The sequence below is a fragment of the Felis catus genome, chromosome B1, assembly GCF_018350175.1.
Source record: "Felis catus isolate Fca126 chromosome B1, F.catus_Fca126_mat1.0, whole genome shotgun sequence".
NCBI classification, from domain to species: domain Eukaryota; kingdom Metazoa; phylum Chordata; class Mammalia; order Carnivora; family Felidae; genus Felis; species Felis catus.
Window position 1 is genome coordinate 77,088,676 of NC_058371.1, and position 20,067 is coordinate 77,108,742.

Below are 20,067 nucleotides of genomic sequence, written 5' to 3' on the forward strand. Positions count from 1 at the left end.
TTCTACCTTATTATTCTCACTGATCCTATCTTGTTTTTTTCTTTTATAATACTTATCACTATTCATAATTACATATGTTTGTGTTTAATGTCTGTCTGCCCCACTAGACACTAAATACTATAAGGGCAGGCATCATGTCTAATTACCACCAATATACATGTAAGAAGGCCTAATGCTTAGCACTCAGTAAATATTGGTTGAATAAAAAATAATTGTGATAACTTTGGGGGCCAAAATTAAAACACAAGGAAGTTTTAATTAAAGAACCATAGTGACAGAGTATACATTTTTCTAACACTGACATTATAGATACAGAGTGATGACTTACCCTAGAATTAACAAATGGATCTGGGAAGATTCTGCCACTATAGTTAATTTATCCCACTTGTCCAGCTAAATCTTTACACTTTGTTCTCACATGAGTTGGAAATTAGGTAAATTATCAGGAGAATAGCCGCTTTTTTGCAAGGCTCCTGGAAGCACTTGGATTTCCCGTGCGCTGTGTTCCTCTTGTACCATTGATTGTTAATCCTGGTAACTCCTCCTCACTTCTACAACCCACTGGATTGATGGCCATCACATCTTAAATAGGCCTGCCCTAAATAATCTATTTACATTACTCCTGTAGTTTACATGTTCTCAACATTTAGGTGTAGGCTGAGGCAGAAATAACTGTACATCCTGTTACCAAAAACATAACCAACACAGTATGTTCAGTTGTTTTCAGTGGTTACAACTCACTGACATTGCCTTCAGTTTTCCAGTTAGTACTAAGAGTGCATTCAGCTGACTTTGTCTTACCCTTTGTAAGGCCTGCCTTTACTCTGACACCACCCAGTTTACCACTAACCCTCTCCACTTTGTTCTTCATGTAAATTGGAAATGATGTGGAAATGATTATATCTTTTCATATTTAATTTGCTCTTTTCATTTCCATTTTTTTTATTCTAAGAAGGCTTGAATTCTTGATCTTTGTCGATACAATTAATTTTTTAAATGAAATGTTTTGATATCCATTTAAAAAGTTGAAGAAATTCAGAAGTACACATTTTTAACTTCAGCAGTTAAAACACCAGCTTTAACTAAAGACTATTCACAGGAGAAAAAATGCATTTTATTAATTGTGCAATTTGAGCCTGAGATGAATCTGAATTTAAAGTTACTAGTAGTAGGCTCTCTGCAAGAGTGAAAACACTGTATTTGATCTTATACCTGAGTTAAATAAATTATGTTTCAGCATTTTATTTTTAAATTTGCAGCCTTTTTAACAGGTATTAGACTTACTGGGGTGCCTGGGTGGCTCAGTTGGTTAAGCGTCTGACTCTGGCTCAGGTCATGATCTCCTGGTTTGTGAGTTCAAGCCCTGCATTGGACTCTGTGCTGACAGCTCAGAGCCTGGAGCCTGCTTCAGATTCTGTGTCTTTCTCTCTCTGCCCCTCCAACCGCCCCCCCCCCCACCTCTCAAAAGCAAAATAAACATTAAAAACCTTAAAAAAGTAAGAGACCTATTAAAATGAAGAATTAAAAAAAGTTAACATAAGTACTTTTTTAGTTATATTTATGATTATCTTGAAAAGTTAAATATACTTAGATGCCAATACTTGAGACCTCAAACTTTTGAATAGGTTATGATGTGTTACAAATTAAACACAAACTTTTTAAGGCATATTAATCTTTTTTCAGCTTAGTGGTCTTTCTTCTTGAATATTTGAATTACATATATATGACCCCACTGAAACATTTATTCAAAAATAAAAAAAACTTATGCTGAATATTAGAGACAGATAATCTCTGACATTCAACTGTACATTCTGTAAGCCTTTTGAAAGGAAAATTTTAGCTAGAAACTATAGGGATGGAGTGGAAGGGCTTCTATAGCTATTTAATTCTTTAGACAGTATGTATGAATTATAAACACCATCCTAATTTTTAAACAAAGGTTTTAAAAGTGGGGACTTTACTTTTTTTTCTGGCACTAAAAGTGGGGGCTTTACTCTTTTTTCTGGCACTGTTAGTGAACAAGTCATCCTGTGTCTGAAACCCTAGATCTGTAGTAAGTTTAGTTAGAGTTCCTCCTTTTCACCCCCAGTCATTAATGTTAGATAAACTGCCATTATCTGAATTTCATCATGAGCCCCCAAGGAATTTTCATCATTCAGACAATTAAAACAGAGATGGAATGACCTGGCTCAAACTGCAATCATAATATAGTAGTCTTTTTACCAAAATTTAGGTCATGTAATTCTAATTTGGAAAAAAAAAAAAAAAACACAGAAACTCTCCAGAGTGATTTATGTGGTCCTTGTATAGATCACTTTTAAAAAAATACATTAACTCTTTACTAATTCAGAGACAAGTTTGTATTAGTAAAGTCTAAGTTATAAAGTACTTAAAGAAAGGAACCTAAGTTTTATTTTGTTTTGAATCCTACAGAATAACTTAAGAAATTGCTGAAATTGTTGAATTCTCCTGGGGCTGTTTTAATCAGTAGACATGATTTATTTATTATTTATGGTAGCCATGGACATAATGCTATATGGCATCATGGCCCTCAAATACTGTTTGTTGAAACGGTTTTAATATATGTCTTTCAAAACTGTTACTATCACTGCTCAGTTGATTTTTTGTTGTTAATATTCAGAGAAAACTTTTAGGTTAGACCAGATCAAATGTTATTATAAATCCTGAATCATCAGAATCTGAGTTAATATGACTTCATTATCTTGTAAGTTAAATGGTCACTGGAATATTTTCTTATCTTTTTTCATTTCAGCTTTAAAGAAAATTGTTTTGTATTTCAGGAAAATTGATCCAAGTGGTATTTGGCCATTGGGATGTGGTTACTTGCCTCACTCGTTCTGAGTCCTATATCGGGGGAAATTGCTACATTCTCTCAGGGTCACGTGACGCAACCCTTCTGCTCTGGTACTGGAATGGAAAAAGCAGTGGGATTGGAGATAACCCGGGCAGTGAGTACAACTCATTTTATAAGTAAACTATTACAAGTGACGTATAATAACATTCTGCAGTGACGTTTGAAGTTACATTTTTCATCGTGGTGAAAGTGAAACTGAATTATTGAGTCGTTTTAATTTCTTAGTTATAATTTAAGGAAGGTCTAGATAGGCTTTCAATTATTAACAGTTTGTGAACATTGATAATTCAAATCCAACTATGGATTTTTCATGTTACAGGTTATGATCTGAACATGGTAGTTCTTCTTTGGAAATGGCTGTCACCAAATAAAAGAGAGGTGTTTCATTCACGAACAAGACAAAACATGAAAGAGCAATCACATATTATCTTGTTTATTGAATTCATATTTTAAGAGGGCAAAAGAAAAATTATAATTTCATGGAAACAAACCAGTCTTTATAAAGAATATGCTTTCATTTACATATTAAAAGATAAAACAGGTCATAAAAGGCCAATATGGAATATTCAAATTGGCTCTTGGTTTTTCATATGGGAAATGAAAATGTTCACCAACAGCCTTAAACATCTTTATGAAACTATGCTGAAGGCAGTAAAACAAAAAATGTGTAACCATTTAAAATTGTAATTCACAGAAGGCAAAAAAGGAAGCAGCTACCATTAAAACCAATCGCACACAGCTGCAGAAAAGAAATGGCTTTAGAAAAACACATTAAGAAGTAGGAAAAAACAATTAAAGGGACCACCTGAAAAATGAGAATTTAATTAAAATGATTATGACAACACTGAAGAGTTCCTGCAAGAATAGCTTTAGATTTTTACTTCATAAAGTAGAGCATTTTAACTGCTCTTAAATATTTACAGTTTCTTAATTTAAAGCAAGCTGCACTACATTTGGTTAAAAGGAAGGACCATTTTGTCCTTGATTGCTTTACCTGAATGCTATGGCACTTACTTCTGTTCCTTAGCTCCAAATTATGAGGCAGTCTGAACATGCTTAATTCCGTCACATTTTGGATTGACTTCTTAAAGCTGTGCTTATTAAATGTTTAATATTTGATTGAAAGTGAAATATGTAAAAATAGTCAAAAGCCAGTGTATAATTTTAAAAGAAGTATATGGGAGATATTTTATCAAAGCTGTTTATGCTTTTCTGTTTTGTGTGATAGGTAAACACGATTTTTATTAAATCCTGTAATGTATATTTCTTATGTTAATTAAATCAGGGATAATTCCCTATACAAATAGAATATTAAAAATAACTTTAAGATTGTGATGCTTTAGATAATATGGTCTTTGTGATCAGGTCAAACTTTAGTGTTTATATGGGAGGGTAATGTGTTCATGTGTGTATTTCACATATTTACGGAGACATCTGCATTTCATACATAATTACAATAAAATGTTTAAACATGTAAACTTAAGGGATTTTGCTTTTCACTTTCGTTTGAAAAGTACTTCATGTTCTTATTGGACCCTCACATTCTGCTCCTTCTTCATTTCTGGCCTTTTAGGAGTGTCTCCTTTCAATTTCTTTTTTTCCTGTGTTTATAAACTCAGTTACCGCGGTTCAGTAAATTATCTTAGACAAACCTACGTTTAACATAAATAATAAATATGTAATTTGTTACTTATCTGAAAATACACAGGAAGAACTTTCTCTTGCCTTAAAGTAATGTGTTTCATTCGCATGTAGCAATCCAAATACAAGAAAAAATTTTATTTTTACTTCCATGGTCTAATTTGTGTTCTATATGTTATACATGGTCATTACCAGTGTGTACTCCAAGAAGTAGCTAGAGGCTTATTATCTATACCTATATGTAATTGCTGTTACATTTCAGAAATTAAAGTATATTTTCATACTAGAAATATTCAACATTTCCAGAAGGAAGAAATGTATAAATACCTTATAAATCATCCTAGAGATGGTTTTTACATGCATGTCTTCTAGAAAAAATGAATCCAGTAGCATTGACCAAATCCTGGAGTTTGGAGTAAAACAAATCTAAGTTCTAAGCTTTTCTGTGGTCCTTCTGTCTTGTCTGTAAAATGAAAGCAACAATAGTCACTGACTTAAAGTGTTATCAGAAGCACAGAATGCTTAGAGCAAATAAATCACCATACAAACACCATCTTGTTGGCATTAGAGCATATATTATAATGTTATATTTTTCATAAGGCACTTCATCTATACCCTCTCATTGTCTGCAGTATGGTGGACATTAACTCCTAGTAACGCTGGTAATGAAAAGAAAAAAAAATAAAAGAATAACATAACAGCACATCTCATAAAAATTTTAGAAAATTGTAATGTATCTTGACTAAATTAAATTACCTTTCTCAAAGTGAACCTCATCCTTTCTGGCTCTTTTATAATGTCTGATGTCCCAATCTAATTTTGCTTTAGCTTTGAAGGATGAATCTGGGAGAAAGACAAATAGGCACTTTTTCATATAATGAGAATTTCCACACATTAGAATAGAAAAATGAACAAGCCAGTCTAAGCTGTTCAAAAGAAATGACAAACAAAAACAAAGACATTTTTACCGCGCGTGTAACTGTGTTTTACACATTCATGCAAGCTGGTTCGGATTTTATAAGCCTCTGGCTCCTTGATGGCTCCACGATGCAGCCGCTCAAGTCAGAGCTGTTCACATGAGGAATTTTAGGTTATGCTTATTCCTATATTGTATCTCTTGGATGCAATATACATGCCCTTTAAGAAATGGCCATGCTTTGTTTATACATAATTTCAATCTGGTCTATAAATGCATACAATGTCTCAACTTTAAATTTTGAATATAGACTTTTTCCTTTCATGAAAGGAAAATAGGTAAGTTAAAGAAAACTATGCTATGGCTTTTTCTGCATTTTTTAGGGCTCATTCAAGTATTTTGTTTTGTTTTCAAAAACCATGAGAATAAGCTCCCATTTTTACTTGCTAGGGTCATAAGCCTGCACCATTTTCTACAAATTAGTATTAGTGCTATATGTAAAGTTTATAGCTTTATTACTATCTTTTTAAAATCATGTTATCCAGTATTAAAATACACATTGCTTGGGCAAAATCCAGCTAATTCAAACTGGGTAAAACCCATATATACTATAACTTGGGCTTTTAAAAGGATGCACATGTTTTATAAACTATGCCTAGATTATGTGGCAAAGGCCTCATTTTCCTGAATAACAGATAGTTTCTCATCTTTGACTCTTTTGTTTTGTGATGGTTACCTCCTGTAGAATGCAGTTTTCTTACCAAGAAGAAAAATTAAGATTCAATTCCATTTAGTTGTAGATTTTTAAATAAAATGAACGAGAATATTTTAAAGAAAGGTATTTTCTACATGGAAGCATATCTTCCTTTGCCCTAGTACTCTGTGTTTTAGAGCTGAATTTGTGCACCAGGATGCTTTTCCTGAAACACTCAATTTTCCTTCAGAATAATACTATACAAACTATCCACTTTCAAATTTTGGAGAAAATCACGCCCCCCTCCCCCGTGCACTCAATTGACATTTAAATACTTTAAACTTTGAAATGATCTTATAAGCAAGATGAAAATTTACAAAATAGTTCTTATCCACTATTTTTATATTGTATTACTAGATCATAAACTTTAAATGCTTATTAAGCATTTGAAAGTAAATACTTATTAAATATTTTCAGGTTTCTGAGTAATTTTTTAAAAGCCACAGTTGATTAGCTTTAGAAACAAATGTTTGCCGACTGTGAGGGTGTTGCATAGATTTGTGTATATAGTATTTCAGTAAAGTAGTTTTCCATCCTCACATTCTGGTTTTGATTTGATTGAAAGGTGGCATTTTTTTTCCTCTTTGCAATCAGACATGCTAATCTATGTCAGCTTTCTCCTTTATGGGAATGGCGTCTACTGAAAAACGCGCGCGCTCACACACACACACACACACACGCACGCACACACACACACAACTAAGTTTTTCTTCATAACAACAAGATTCTGTTCTTTAAGAATATTTCAGCACCATTAATTAGAAAGAAGGTTTTATTAACCATAAGGCTAGCACTAACAGACCACAGAGCTGTTTTTTAAAGTACTGTATGCCATAGCTGCCCTGCTTTTTCTCTGTCTAAAACTTCATTTTGTTATACTCTCATCAATCACTTAAGTCATTACCGTAAATCCCACTGTTGTTAATTTTACTAGTATCACCCTAATGAGACATTCCTGCTATAATTAAAAATGAATTCTAACTTTAAGGCATTCTAAATTTTTTTTTAATGAATTTAGAATGATCTTGCCTTATGACTATAAATACCACTGATATACATAGACTACTCATCAGTCTATAAGAAAAGTAGTATCATTATATGTCCAGGTGTGAATTATTTACTGGTTGCTTCTGTGCACATGTGCTTATGCATATGTATATTTTTGTGCACATATTTAGGAATTATGTTCTTTCTATCATAAAGCCTAATATGTTTTACTGAAGCTACTGATAAATCCTTATTCTTTGTCTTGCCAAAATATAGGTGGATATAACACAAACAGCATTACTCTCTTTAAGTAGGTGTCCTAGAGCACCATCTGCTGGATGTATTTAGGGACTTAATTCGGTAAATTTGAAAATCAGTATGTGATAAGACAGGTGTACGTTGTTTTTAATTGCCTGTGATATATGATTTATGGGTCACAAATGCCAAGGTATGTACGTTTGTGGTGAACCATATAAGTTTGTAAAAGAAATCACTTTCTTCCTTCTTTTCCTCTACCCTAATGTGGATTTGGAAATTTATAATAAATACTTTGTTTAAGGAAAAAGTAAGCTCAACGTATGCCTCATGAAACAAAGCATCAGTTTGTCATAAGATAAACTCTTATATTCTTGATTGCAGGTAAGCTGTAGTTGAAGAAAATTGTTTAGATATTTTGACCTTATGTTCACTAGATTCTGAATATGAAAGGAGCGCTTGGCCCAAGTAGCCTTCTTGCACCCGGCATATTTCTCTCGGTCTGATTCTTTGTCTAGAACGTGACTTCTTATATTTACCTCATCAAGAGCTTTCCTTGTGGCCTGACTTTTGGCATATACTGTTGTACTAACACTGAGACTGCCCTGTATTTTTCTTTTTTTTCTTGAATAATTCATCAAGTTGGGTTTGCAGCAGTATGTTGGCAGTGTTCAAGTTCAGGTGACATTAAACTATGTTTATGAAATTCTCCAGAAGGTCCAGGATGTTTAGTGCTCCATGATGTAATGCAGGCCCGCAAGTTCCAGCAAAACAACTCTGTATTTACTGCTTGTAACTAATAGTAGATGTGGTAAAAGGAATTATATTCATATGGCAAATGAATACAACCTTAATGTGCACCATATGCAGAGTGGTGGGGTGATGTGCCAATATATCACATTTATTTACCTTGTTTAGTTGCAGAGAAAAATGACTATACCATTCAGCCGTAGGCTGTAGTCATATAAATATGAGAACAGAAGAACTGAAGATTTATGCCCTCAAATTGAAACTGAGTATCTTCATGTGTAGACTTTCATAGTACCACACCAAAGAAAGTTGCTTGTCTAATACTTTATGCTCAGATGGGAAATTTAATTTCAAACAATTGGTAGAACTAATGTAAGAAGAGACAAGTTCCCTCTGGTCAGCTAGGGTTCTCAAAGAAAATTTGGAATGTATCTTTCTTCATTTAATTGAAACTGAATATACCTTGAAATGGCAAGCTGTTTCTCCCACCCTTTTTTAAACCTAAAAGCGGGATTCTTGTGCTTTTAGAGTATTGCACGTGTGTGTGTGTAACATTATTGGAGAACCATCATAAGGACACATTTAATCAAGGCCTCCTGGAACAATCTATTAGACTGACTTTATCACCTTCCAAAAAGTTCATTTCAGTAGAGAAACTGTATGACAGCTTTGTGCATGTGTCCCTTATATTGTACTTTAATATTCCTAACAGTTTATTTTTAAAAACCATGAAATTAAGTACTTAAATTCCTCTAATGATTCCTTTTACAAAGCAATAATTGCCCTAGTTTTTAAAGTAATTTTGCTCATAAATAGGCTCGGTCAGACTTCAGATTCTAGATTTGAATTATTTCTAGGTAGGGGGGAAAATCCTTAGAATTCTTTCTGCCTCCTATGGTGAAGTCTTTATGACTGCTGAACTTTTTAGCTTTTACTCTTGTAGCTTGTAATTTCCTACACCTGAGAGATTGCTATATTTCCCTGGAGTGAGTGGGATCAGGATGTGTCTTTCTTAATTGAGATAAAATGGACATATAACATACTAGCTTCAGGTGTACAACATGACTTGATATATGTATATACTGTGAAATGATCACCGCAGTTTATTTAGGTAATGTCCATCACCACACAGTTATACATTTTTTTTTTCCTGTGATGAGGATCTACTCTCTTAGCAACTTTCAAACCTACAATATAGTGTTATTAACTGTAGTCACCATGAGTATACTACGTCCCAGGACTGACTGACTTTGTAACTGAAAGTACCTTTTGACCACCTTTGCCATCTCCCCTACCAGTCCCCCCAACTACCATACCAGTCTGTTCTTTGTATCTCTGAGGTCAGTTTGTTTGTTTGTTTTGGGTTTTTTTTTTTTTAATTGCACATATAAGTGAAATTAGAAAGTATTTGTCTTTCTCTGGCTTGTTTCACTTAGCATAATACCCTCAAGGTCCATCCATGTTGTGACACATGGCAGGATTTCCTCTTTTTTATTAATGAATAATAATCCACTGGTGTGTGTATACACACACATACACACAACACACACCACATTTTCTTATCCACTCATCCATTGATGGATACAGGTTGTTTCCAAGTCTTGGCTATTATACATAATGCTGTCATGACCATGAGGGTGCAGATACCTTTTCAAGGTAGTGTTTTCATGTCCTTCAGATAAATACCCAGAAGTAGAATTGCTGTACCATATGTTTTTTTTTTAATTTTTTGAGGAACCTCGTATTGCCTTCCACAGTTACTACCGCAATCTACATCCCCACCAACAGTGCATGAGGGGTCCCTCTTCTCCACATCCTCTCCAACGCTTGTTATTTATTGTCTTTTTGATGACAGCCATTTGAACAATTGTGATATATTATTGTTGTTTTGATTGTATTTCCCTGATGATGAGTGATGTTTAGCACCTTTTCACGTACCTGTTGCCCGTTTGTATGTCTTTTTTGGAAAAAAAATACCTACTCACATCCTCTGCCTGCCTATCGATCTATCTATTTATTGAAAATCAGATTGTTTTACATTTGTTTGTTTGCTATTGAGTTGTATGAGCTCTTTATATATTTTGGATATTATCAGATATATGATTTGCAAGTATTTTCTCCCATTACATAGGTTGCCTTTTGCTTTTGATATTAAAATCAGAATGTCTCCAATTAAGCTAAAGATGTAAAATGTTTTTATCTGTATTCTTTTTTGGAGGCAAAATTTTATAATGTTTATGTTATTAGATACTAGATATACAGCTACAGGAGCTATGAATGAATTTGAGCCAAAAGCAAGACCCTCTATGGGGGGAATCAACAAATGAAAAGTGTTAAGAAAGAAAAATATGTAATACATAAGTAGAGTCTTGTATGTTCACATAATGAAATACTCTGCAGCCATTACTGTATTACGAATTTGTGGTACTGACACGGATAAATAATGCTGTCTGTATCGTTAAGTGTAAAAGATCACCAAACTATGTGTATAATTTTTAGGTGTCTATGTCTATGTATATACTTTGTGTTCTGTGTATATTCATGCATAGAAAGAAGTCCAGAATGATAGCCAGCAAAATGATTTTTCTTATGTTAGCAATGGTTATTTATAGGTAGTGGAATTTAGAGGCAGTTTTTTTCATTTCCTTCTTCATAATTTACTACATTGTCTGAATGTTTTATAATGAGCACGTATTACTTTGATAATAGTAGTGTTATTACTGTACTATTACCTAATGATTATAATGTACCTTCACTTTCTTCTCTAGGCTTCTAGGTATTAGTAGTTTTATCAGAATTTATATGGATTGTTAGGGAAGACTGGAAAGTCTAAGAAAAGGAAGAATGGGAGAAGTCAAAGTTTAATTTTTAGAAGTTAAGAAATAAAAGAATGACAAACAAAAATAATCAGAACCATCTCTAATTTTCATTTATGAAGCATAGGATCAGATATTATACTTTTGCTGAAAGAGCGTCTACAACAGAGAGTGAACATCATTCTACTGTTGTTACTACTACCACTACTACTGCTCGGTGATACTTGCTGGGTGCTCACTGCATGCTGAGCACCACCAAAAGCACTTTACATGGTAACTCATTGAACCTTACAGTGGTCCTATGTGGTAACTACTATCATTATCCTTGTTTTATAGGTGAAGCACGGAGAGATTATAAATATGTCTTTACTTTCTGCCCTGGGCCTTGAAGCTCCTAGATCTTACTGTAAACTATGAGAACATGCCCAAGGAAGATCACATGGCTGGTATTCTAGGCCAGAGGCACCATTCTTGATCACTAAGCTGTACTGCATTTTTCATTTGAGTTAATTGGGCCATCACCTGTAGACGATTTGATGCAACCCTGTCACTAAAGCATGCTTTGTATTTGCAAAGGACAATACAGAGATAATTTTGCTAAACTGAATTCTTATGACAGTATATATCATGTTAGGATTTTGTATTTTTTTAATATTATGACCCAACTTAGGGTTATACTTTATGCAATTGCAGGTACGTACTCACACACATTTTCTATTGTAGTTGTAAGACAGAGATGCACACACAGAGACAAAGAGGAGGAAGAAGAAAGGTTATAAACCAAGAACCTATAGTTGGTTTTTATACCAACATTATCTTGTTTTGCATTAGTAATTCTAATATTATTTACAAGAGGAAGCTATCAAAATTTACTATCTGATGGTTGTCCCACCCTAAATGCAGCTTTGGTTTATTTTCCATAGTCTATATATCTAACCAAATTAACTTTTTTTTTTTTCACCAAAGAGACTATGATGAGTGGAGAGAAGGAGAAGGGTTGGCAGAGATAGAAGGACTAGAACAAATTTCAAAGAATTCCTCTTTCATAATTAAAATGTAGTGACATTAGGAAGTTAATGGGAAGGTTTAAGGAACATTTAGTAGCTAACCTCATTTCCGCTTCAGAAAGCCATTTCCTTTCTCGGTTTGCCATTATGGTGAGCCACATAAGAAAGTTCAGTGTACAGTTAACACGTGAATTTTTTTTTCCTCAACAAATTGTTGTAGTAATCAAAATGTAATTAAAATGGGACAAAAGGCATGTGCAATACGGAACTTTCCTTCGTTAGGAAATGACTGGCATACATTGTATAATACTTAGATTATAAAAAAATCTCTATATACTTAATAACTTTTATATTTAGGTTCTTAAATGTGTGTTTTCTTTCAAAGTGAATACTCTGTTGAAATGATTTTTTTTAACAAAGCCAGGTCTCATATTTTCTTTTACCTCTTGAAGAGGTCAGATGGTTATATTTTAATAATGTGGAAAATTATATCTGTGGTTTTATTAAAGGACTTCATTAGTTGATGTGAAATGCACATTTGGTATAAAAATTCCATTGTAACAGTTTGAACTTCAGTACAGCCTTTTGACCTTTCCAATTATAGGTATTCATAATTATACTTTGCAGGTTTATAGTAAGGTAACAGAACCTGATCCAGTGACCACTTAAAATCAGGTTATTTGACAATAGACTATATTTTATTCTCCTCCTTTTTCCACAGTGCATTGCATATATCCCATAAAAGCTATTAAGTAAATGAAAGAGTAAATGAATGAATGAGAAAGCAAATGGGAAATGTTAACTTTTTGGCTCAGGAGTCATCTCAACTAAGTATTAATTGAACTAATTTCATTTCTACGAAACTAGAAATAGGTACATGTAGAACCAAACTTCATTATGAAATGAAGTTAAGTAGTAACTTGTGAAAAAAAAAAAAAACAGGGAATGAATGGAGATTCTCTCTCTGCTAATAACATTTAAACTGCTAATGAGAATTGTGCAGTACATTTTAAAGTAATTTAATTTTCATAAGACAGAGGAGATGATGCCAAAAATACCAAGAACTTTAGTGAAATTTTAAAATGTAACTCAAGTGTTTGCCAGAAATACACATCTAGTCTGTTTTTACCTGGATTATTAACCCCCCTTGCCTTAATGGAGACATATCTTTTGAAATATTTTTCTCATTGAATATTTATGAACAGGTACTAGAGAAATGACTGTTTTCTCTTCCGTGAGGTATAACTGTAAGTGGTTCAGGGTCCATTTGAGGAGAAATATACTCAGTTATGAGGGCACCAAAGAAACACACTTAACAAAAGCATTTGTTATTCTGCCTAATGGTGTAAAACACGTCACCTAATATTTTAAAACACAGGTCCAATATAAATGCTAAATGGGTATTGCGGAGATCTTGTGCTGCTTTAATGCAAGTTGGGTTGTTAGAATAGTGTCTGTAAATTAGTACTGATATTTCCAGTATTATGTACTGAGAAAAGCACATCTGTAAAAACCGGTGTGTCCCGGTATAAGATCTTGGCAGGATTTGGGCTGTCTTTAATCTCCTTTGACTTGTTCATCTTCCTTTAAGGCCATCCATAAAGATGCACTGAGTATCCTTTTCAGCCTTTGGTTAGGATTTGCATCAGTAGTCATAAACCTGCTCTCCGGACAAAGACGCCCTTTCCTTTGAAGTAATTGCTCAAGCTTTTCAAAGCAGTCCAAGAAGTCTATCCTCTTTCTCTTTTTATTTTTCTTTAAGAAGAGTTTGAAGTGTAGCCCCTTAAACTAGCAGCAAGATAAATTTTTCTCTCGGCTTTATGGAAAGCCATGACGATTTTTCAAGCAGTAAGACTTTAAAAGGTTCTTAAAGGAATCTGTTCTGCTTTATGATCTAGCTTTTGGTAGATCCTCCTATCTCGGAAAGCAAAAGTAAAGATTTTTTGTAGCCATTAACTACTGCAAATTTTTATCAAAGAATTAATCTGATATTTTTCAGAAAACTTTTTTCTTCTACTCTTTATTTGGTTTAGAGACTTCAGTGAAAGATGGTGATTAGCTTTTGGGTCTTTGAAAAAGTAATATATGGCCAGTATTATTTTATTTGAGCTGATTTTCCCTCCTAAGTATTATCTCTCAGGGCTGGCAAGAGGTTGGGTGGGATATGAGTGCTACAATGGCACTGAGTTATATGGTTCCTAGATTTTGTTTCTAGACTTTCCAAACAAATACACAGATATGTAGCAGTTTTTCCTTTCCTTTCCTTTCTATAGGATGTTATTGCTTGGGCTCTGTGATCCAGAATGATGTATAACAGTGTAACTACAGAGAAATAAATAAATTCTGTGAGCCACATATTAAGCCTATGTTCTGCCTGCAGTTTTTCCCTCTGCCCTTAGTAATTTTATTCCAAGCGGTCCCCCAAATATCAGTTGAATTTAAACAGTTTGGACCTGTTGGATTTAAATCCCATATCATATCATTCTATTTGCTGAAGTGAAATTTTAATATTTAAAACATTTGGTTTATTGGAACTTATAAAACCCAACAGGTATTTACTGTGAACAGATTTTTTTGATGAGAAAATTTAAAGAACATGAAATCTGCATAGCAGATAATGAAACGAGAATGCACAGTTCAGGTTTTAAACAAGACTGGAAAACAGCCTTTTTAAAGAGGATTTGATAGCTCCTCATATTCTTGTATGTGGATTTTTAGAGGATATTAATGTGCATTACCTACAGGGGAGGGAAGTTAAATAGCACAGTCCTTTTACTGGAAATCCAATGAATATTTGTGAAACCAGTTACCTGAGAACAACCCAATGATCATAAGTTTACCCTTATGTTTTTAATTTGTTTTTCTTTTCCTTTCCTTTTCTTTCTTTTTCTTTTTTTCTCCCCCCTGTATTTCCTGAACTGTCTAACCTGCTTCCTGGGTTTGAGGACATCTTGCCAAACTTGAGGCCGAAGTCCTAGCATTGAACAGTTCTTTATTTAGAGATCAGGACCTGGGAAAAGAAAAATCTTTTTCAGTTTTGAAATCATTCAGTATGTGTGTGTCTTCTGACTTGTGGAGGGAGAAATGATTGGTATAGTGTGGATCAATGGAAACTCGTATTTTGTAAGTAAAGCATACTTATGAAAAAAATCCTAAGTATGAGTTTACAAAAAAGAATGATTTTATCTTAACCAATTTTATGGGGTTACTTGTGAGGCTTCCTAAACTGTACAGTCCTAGAAGATTCTGAGTATTTCAACTCTTACGTTAAAGAAAGAAATACAGTTGACAGCAGTTTTCTTCCTTCCTTCCTATGTCCCTGAGAAAAAATTCTTAGATCTGGAAAACAAAAAGCATTGCCATGCTCAAGTGACAATGTCTTCTGGATCCACCGTTATCCATCTGTCCTTTGTTTACTTTGGCTTACACTTTAGATTGCTTTCAGCAGCCATCAGTTCTCCTTCAAACTTTCATATCCCACTGAAGAATTCCAAGACAACTCAAGTTAAAACCCAAGTCTCCCCCTCCTCGTTCACAATCACATTAAAAATGTATTCCTCAGATCTTAATTATTTTAATTATTGATTTTAAAAGGTTGCCAAGTAGATATAATGAAATGTTAATTTCCAAAGTTGTATCTTGTACAGTATTTTTGTAGAATGTAGAACATCTCAGGAAAGGGGGAAACCATGAATCAGGGCTAATTATTGGTAACTTTTTAAAACATAGCTCCAATTTTATGCCAAAGCTTATCTCTCATAGAAAGTTAAGTAGTTCAGATTGGCTTACATTATTTGCTGCTTTTCTTAAAATAATTTCCCAAATTTGTGTACTTTTTGAGGAAAAAAAGTAGTTGCTCTTCTAACAAATTCTTTCTGGCTTGCAAAAGGTCAAGTGTGAACTTTGTAATTAAGGTGGCTTTCCCTCAGAGTTTACACACTTGGAATCAAAAGAAACCAAGCTCCTCATTCCACTTATCGCCTTGCCTTTCCATATATCATTTGAGGTCTCCCTTTGTCATTAAGCATGTAGGCCAGTTCCTGTGTCTGGCTGCATGTGACACAGCCAATGTAGTACAACGTTTGCTACGATGCCCCTTTACTTAAATCTCATTCAGAAGTATATATAGTCACCAAAAGTCATGAAGGACTCTGTGGGGACACAGCTATGTATTATATACTACAATAAATGCATTGTAATAATTCTTTATAGTGGCTAGACATGAAGTAACTGCAGGCTCCAGCTGAAGTGGGGCAGGAAGCACAGAATCTAGGCCCCTGTCTTCATAGGAGAGACCCTCCTCTGCTTTTGGTCTGGATCTCTGTGCCTTCAGTAAAAGCTATTTTCCTTCCTCCCCTCCCCAACCCCCCTCCCGCCCCCAGAAAAACATAAACATGGACATTTATTTTGCATGAAATTTCAGAGAAGCCACTGATGCATTGCAAAAACCATTGCTTTGGAGGCTAGTTTAATTTTTTGGACAGCCAGTATTTGCCTTTCCAAGGACAGCAGGTTTCTGCTGGATTTTCCCTGACCGACATGATAGGATCTAACAAGTTGTTCTTTTCCATGAGTTCCACAGCTGGTGCTAGTGGCCTTCTTCTGGGCACATGTGCCCCTTTTGGGCTACACAGGATCCTTTATCAATTTTCCTGTGAAACCAATCCAAATCAAGGAAATCTAAGCATGCTAATAGAACACTGCCCTTCAGTCCCATTTATAAAGGCTTTTTGTGTCTTTGTCTTTAGAGACTATAAAAGTAGAGGGCTAGTGTGGCCTTAAAATAGTGTTCTTCAGGCTAAATATGGAGTTCAGTTTATCCTTGCAGTTTGGCATGAATCAAGCCACAAATCAAGCCACAAATCAAGCCCATTGCTGTCTTCGTTATCTGAGCTGGGGCCGTTTGTGGTGTGGGTTTCTTATAACCAACTAGTTTTTTTCTTTTCAGTTTGGGACTAGAAAAAAGGATGACTTTTTCTACTTGTGAAAATGTATAGAAGTATCTTCCATTATCTGGATACTGATTCTCTGCTACCCCTTCCTCACCTTCTTCCCCTAATTTTCAGTCACTATCAGTAGAATTACACGTAAAAGTTTGCTTTATTCCCCCTCTATTCTTTGAACCATAGAGAAATACACCCTGTGAAGTCTATATTTCAGAAAAGTACATAAGATTAGTAAATAGGCATTTAAGAGAGGGGCTGCTTTGAGATATCAGGTCCTAGTTCAGACTGTCTGCATTATGACAGGGATCTCAGTGAACCACGGAATGGCGGGGTGGGGGGGGTGTCCTTTCTTTGAAATGGGCATCAAGCCAGAGTTGCTACTTTTATAATCATTAGTCTATAAATCATCTAATCAAGGGGCTTATATTTATATTTGGAAAGTATCTGAGGCATTCTACAGTGCAGATTTTTGTCTTATTTTACTCTGTTTTCAATCATTGTTGTTTGATATAATCATGTAAAGATTCGAAATTTGGCAACTGTGGCCCTCATACTCTAGCATATAGTTTGGATCTAGTCCTAAAATAGAATTTTTGGACAGATTTCCAAACTGTGAATTAAAGATTTAGGCATTATAGGAATGCCTAGGTAGAGGGAGCTGAGTAGAGAGAGGTAATCCCCTGTGTGAACTTGAATTAATTTGTTGTTTTTATCTGTTTGTTCCTAAAGGTGAGCCCACCACTCCCCGGGCCATTTTGACAGGCCACGACTACGAGATCACTTGTGCTGCCGTTTGCGCTGAGCTAGGACTCGTGTTAAGTGGTTCCAAAGGTAAATCTGTGGCACCTTCATAAAGTCACGTGCGTTTTCTGGTGTCTTCTGGTAACGAATCGCCCAAGATGGATTTGGTACTTTTTTCTCTGAGCCATGGCACCCGTTATAGTAGCCATTAGCCACATAGGACTGTTTGACTAAAATGTGTAAGTTAACTACATAAAGTTTAAAATTCAGTTTCTTGGTGGTATAAGCCACTTCTCAGGTGTTCACTATTCACGCATGACCAGTGGCTACTGTACTGAACAGCATAAATACAGAACATTGACGTCATTGCAGAAAATTGTATTTCACAGAAGTTCTTTGAAGAGGGAGGCAGGAACAAGGAACATCTTTGTCTATTTATTCTTCTGGACTCTGGGCTGGGTTTCATCTCACACATCAAGAGTTTTCATAGAAACTCTTGACCTAGTCTGTTTTAACTTCCAAATCTTAGAACTAGGCAGGAGCCAGGATGACATTGAGAATGGAGTGGAAAGATACTTAAGTTGGTCTGCTTAGAGGTCTGCCCTTGCAGCAGCATCATGTATTTAGGCCATAGATAGTAAGCGAGCCTTCAGAAAGCACACACAACAAATCAGGATCTGACCAGAAACCGAGTTGTTTCTAATTCATTGCTTATTCCATCTCTGAGGTTTATCTATCTCTGAGGATATGGACCTGAGCTGAGGTCTGAACACACAAAAAAGTACCGTAATCTTATGTCTTTGAAGGTTATCTGATGGGGATGCATTGAGCATTTGACTCACCTTATCTGCGTCTCAAACTATAATACTTAGTCTAGCTAACAAGACTTATTAAATATTCAAAGGATTGTGTTTAAAAATTTAGTTGGTCAAAGCAATGAAATAATGATGGCAAGAATTCTATGCCTACTGGAGTTTTTCCTTTCTTATGCCCAGTAATTTCATATATCCTGAGCAAACAAGTTCTTAGACACTACATGATCCAAATTAGACATAGGGGTGACTGGCTGGCTCAGTCTGTAGAAATGTGACTCTTGATCTTGGGGTTCTGAGTTTGAACCCCACATTGGGTATTGAGATTACTTAAAAATAAAATCTTCAAACAAAATTAGACATATAAAATAAACCTATCATATTAAAGGTTATCCTTGTTTTGCATGGTAGTGCAGAGTCATAAAAATGACCATGCAGGCTGAAACCATGAAAAGTGATCATAAGAGCCAATGGCAAAATTTGTGGTTGTTCCATGGCTTTTAAAAATTTTTTGTCACAATATTAAAAATTCTCATATACAGTTATATGTGTATATATAGGCATGAGAAAAACAGTAAAACTCAGTACACTATAATTTAAAACATTAGAAACATTGAAAATTAAAGTATTTTCTTTTTGAAAAACTTAAAAAGAGTACTTGCATAGTGTTTGCCTCTTTCTCTTTGTATAATATAACTTAAGATAACAAGCAAGAATCTTGTCTTTGCCTCGACCAGTTGTCATGCTCCTTTCTAAGTTTGGGTAACTTTCCAACGTTTTATCTTCTGTGCATTCAACGTCGTGAAACATCCCCTCGGGTTCCTTTATTTTTTTTAATGTTTGTTTATATATTTTGAGTGGGGGAAGGGCAGAGAAAGAGGGAGAGAGAGAATCCCAAGCAGGCTCCACAGTGTGCAGAACCTGACACGGGCTCTATCTCACAAACCATGAGATCATGACCTGAGCCGTAACCAAGTGTCAGATGCTCAAATGATCAAATGACTGGGCCCCCCAGCCCCCCCCCCCCAGCAACTTACACTGCCCCCGGCTAGGGTTCCTTTAAAGTGAACGTTTTTGCTGGCATCACTTCTGGGACATCATTTTTGTTACAACCCCTTTTCTAATCTATGTCAATAAGTTCTTCTTCACTAATTTCCTCAGCAGTGTCAACATTTCCAGAATCAGTTCTTTCTTCTGTAACCCTATTTATATTCAGTATAAAGTTCACGCTCAGGTTTATCACTTTTAATTTCCTTCGTGCAGTTTCACCTTTGTGGCCAGTGTTCCCTTTTGATTATCCATTTTTGTAAAATGTCACGTGGGTTTATCACCAGGGATGAGGAAGCAGCACAACCACAACCACAGTTTGCTCCCTGTGCACGAATGGGTAACAGACGTGCAGTGACCACTCACTGACAGACTTTAAAGGAAATGATGTGCTTGGTCATTCAGGACGCACATCTGTTATTTACATAGTGATGTGTGGACTGAAGAGCTGGTCACAGACGTGAACTTTATGCCATCACTGTGAAAACTGAAGTTTGAACTGTGGTGCTGAGGGACTGGT

General features: G+C 35.0%; 1 protein-coding gene across 9 annotated transcripts in view; it reads left to right on the top strand.

Annotated features, from left to right (window-relative positions):
* Positions 1 to 20,067, top strand: part of LRBA (LPS responsive beige-like anchor protein) — a 775,946-nt gene that overhangs the window by 743,469 nt on the left and 12,410 nt on the right. For all 9 annotated transcript variants that reach the window (XM_023252764.2, XM_045056857.1, XM_023252765.2 and 6 more), the window contains 2 exons: positions 2,802 to 2,969; positions 17,677 to 17,778. In XM_023252764.2, coding sequence (XP_023108532.2) covers positions 2,802 to 2,969; positions 17,677 to 17,778 — 270 coding nt within the window. The remainder of the gene's footprint in view (positions 1 to 2,801; positions 2,970 to 17,676; positions 17,779 to 20,067) is intronic.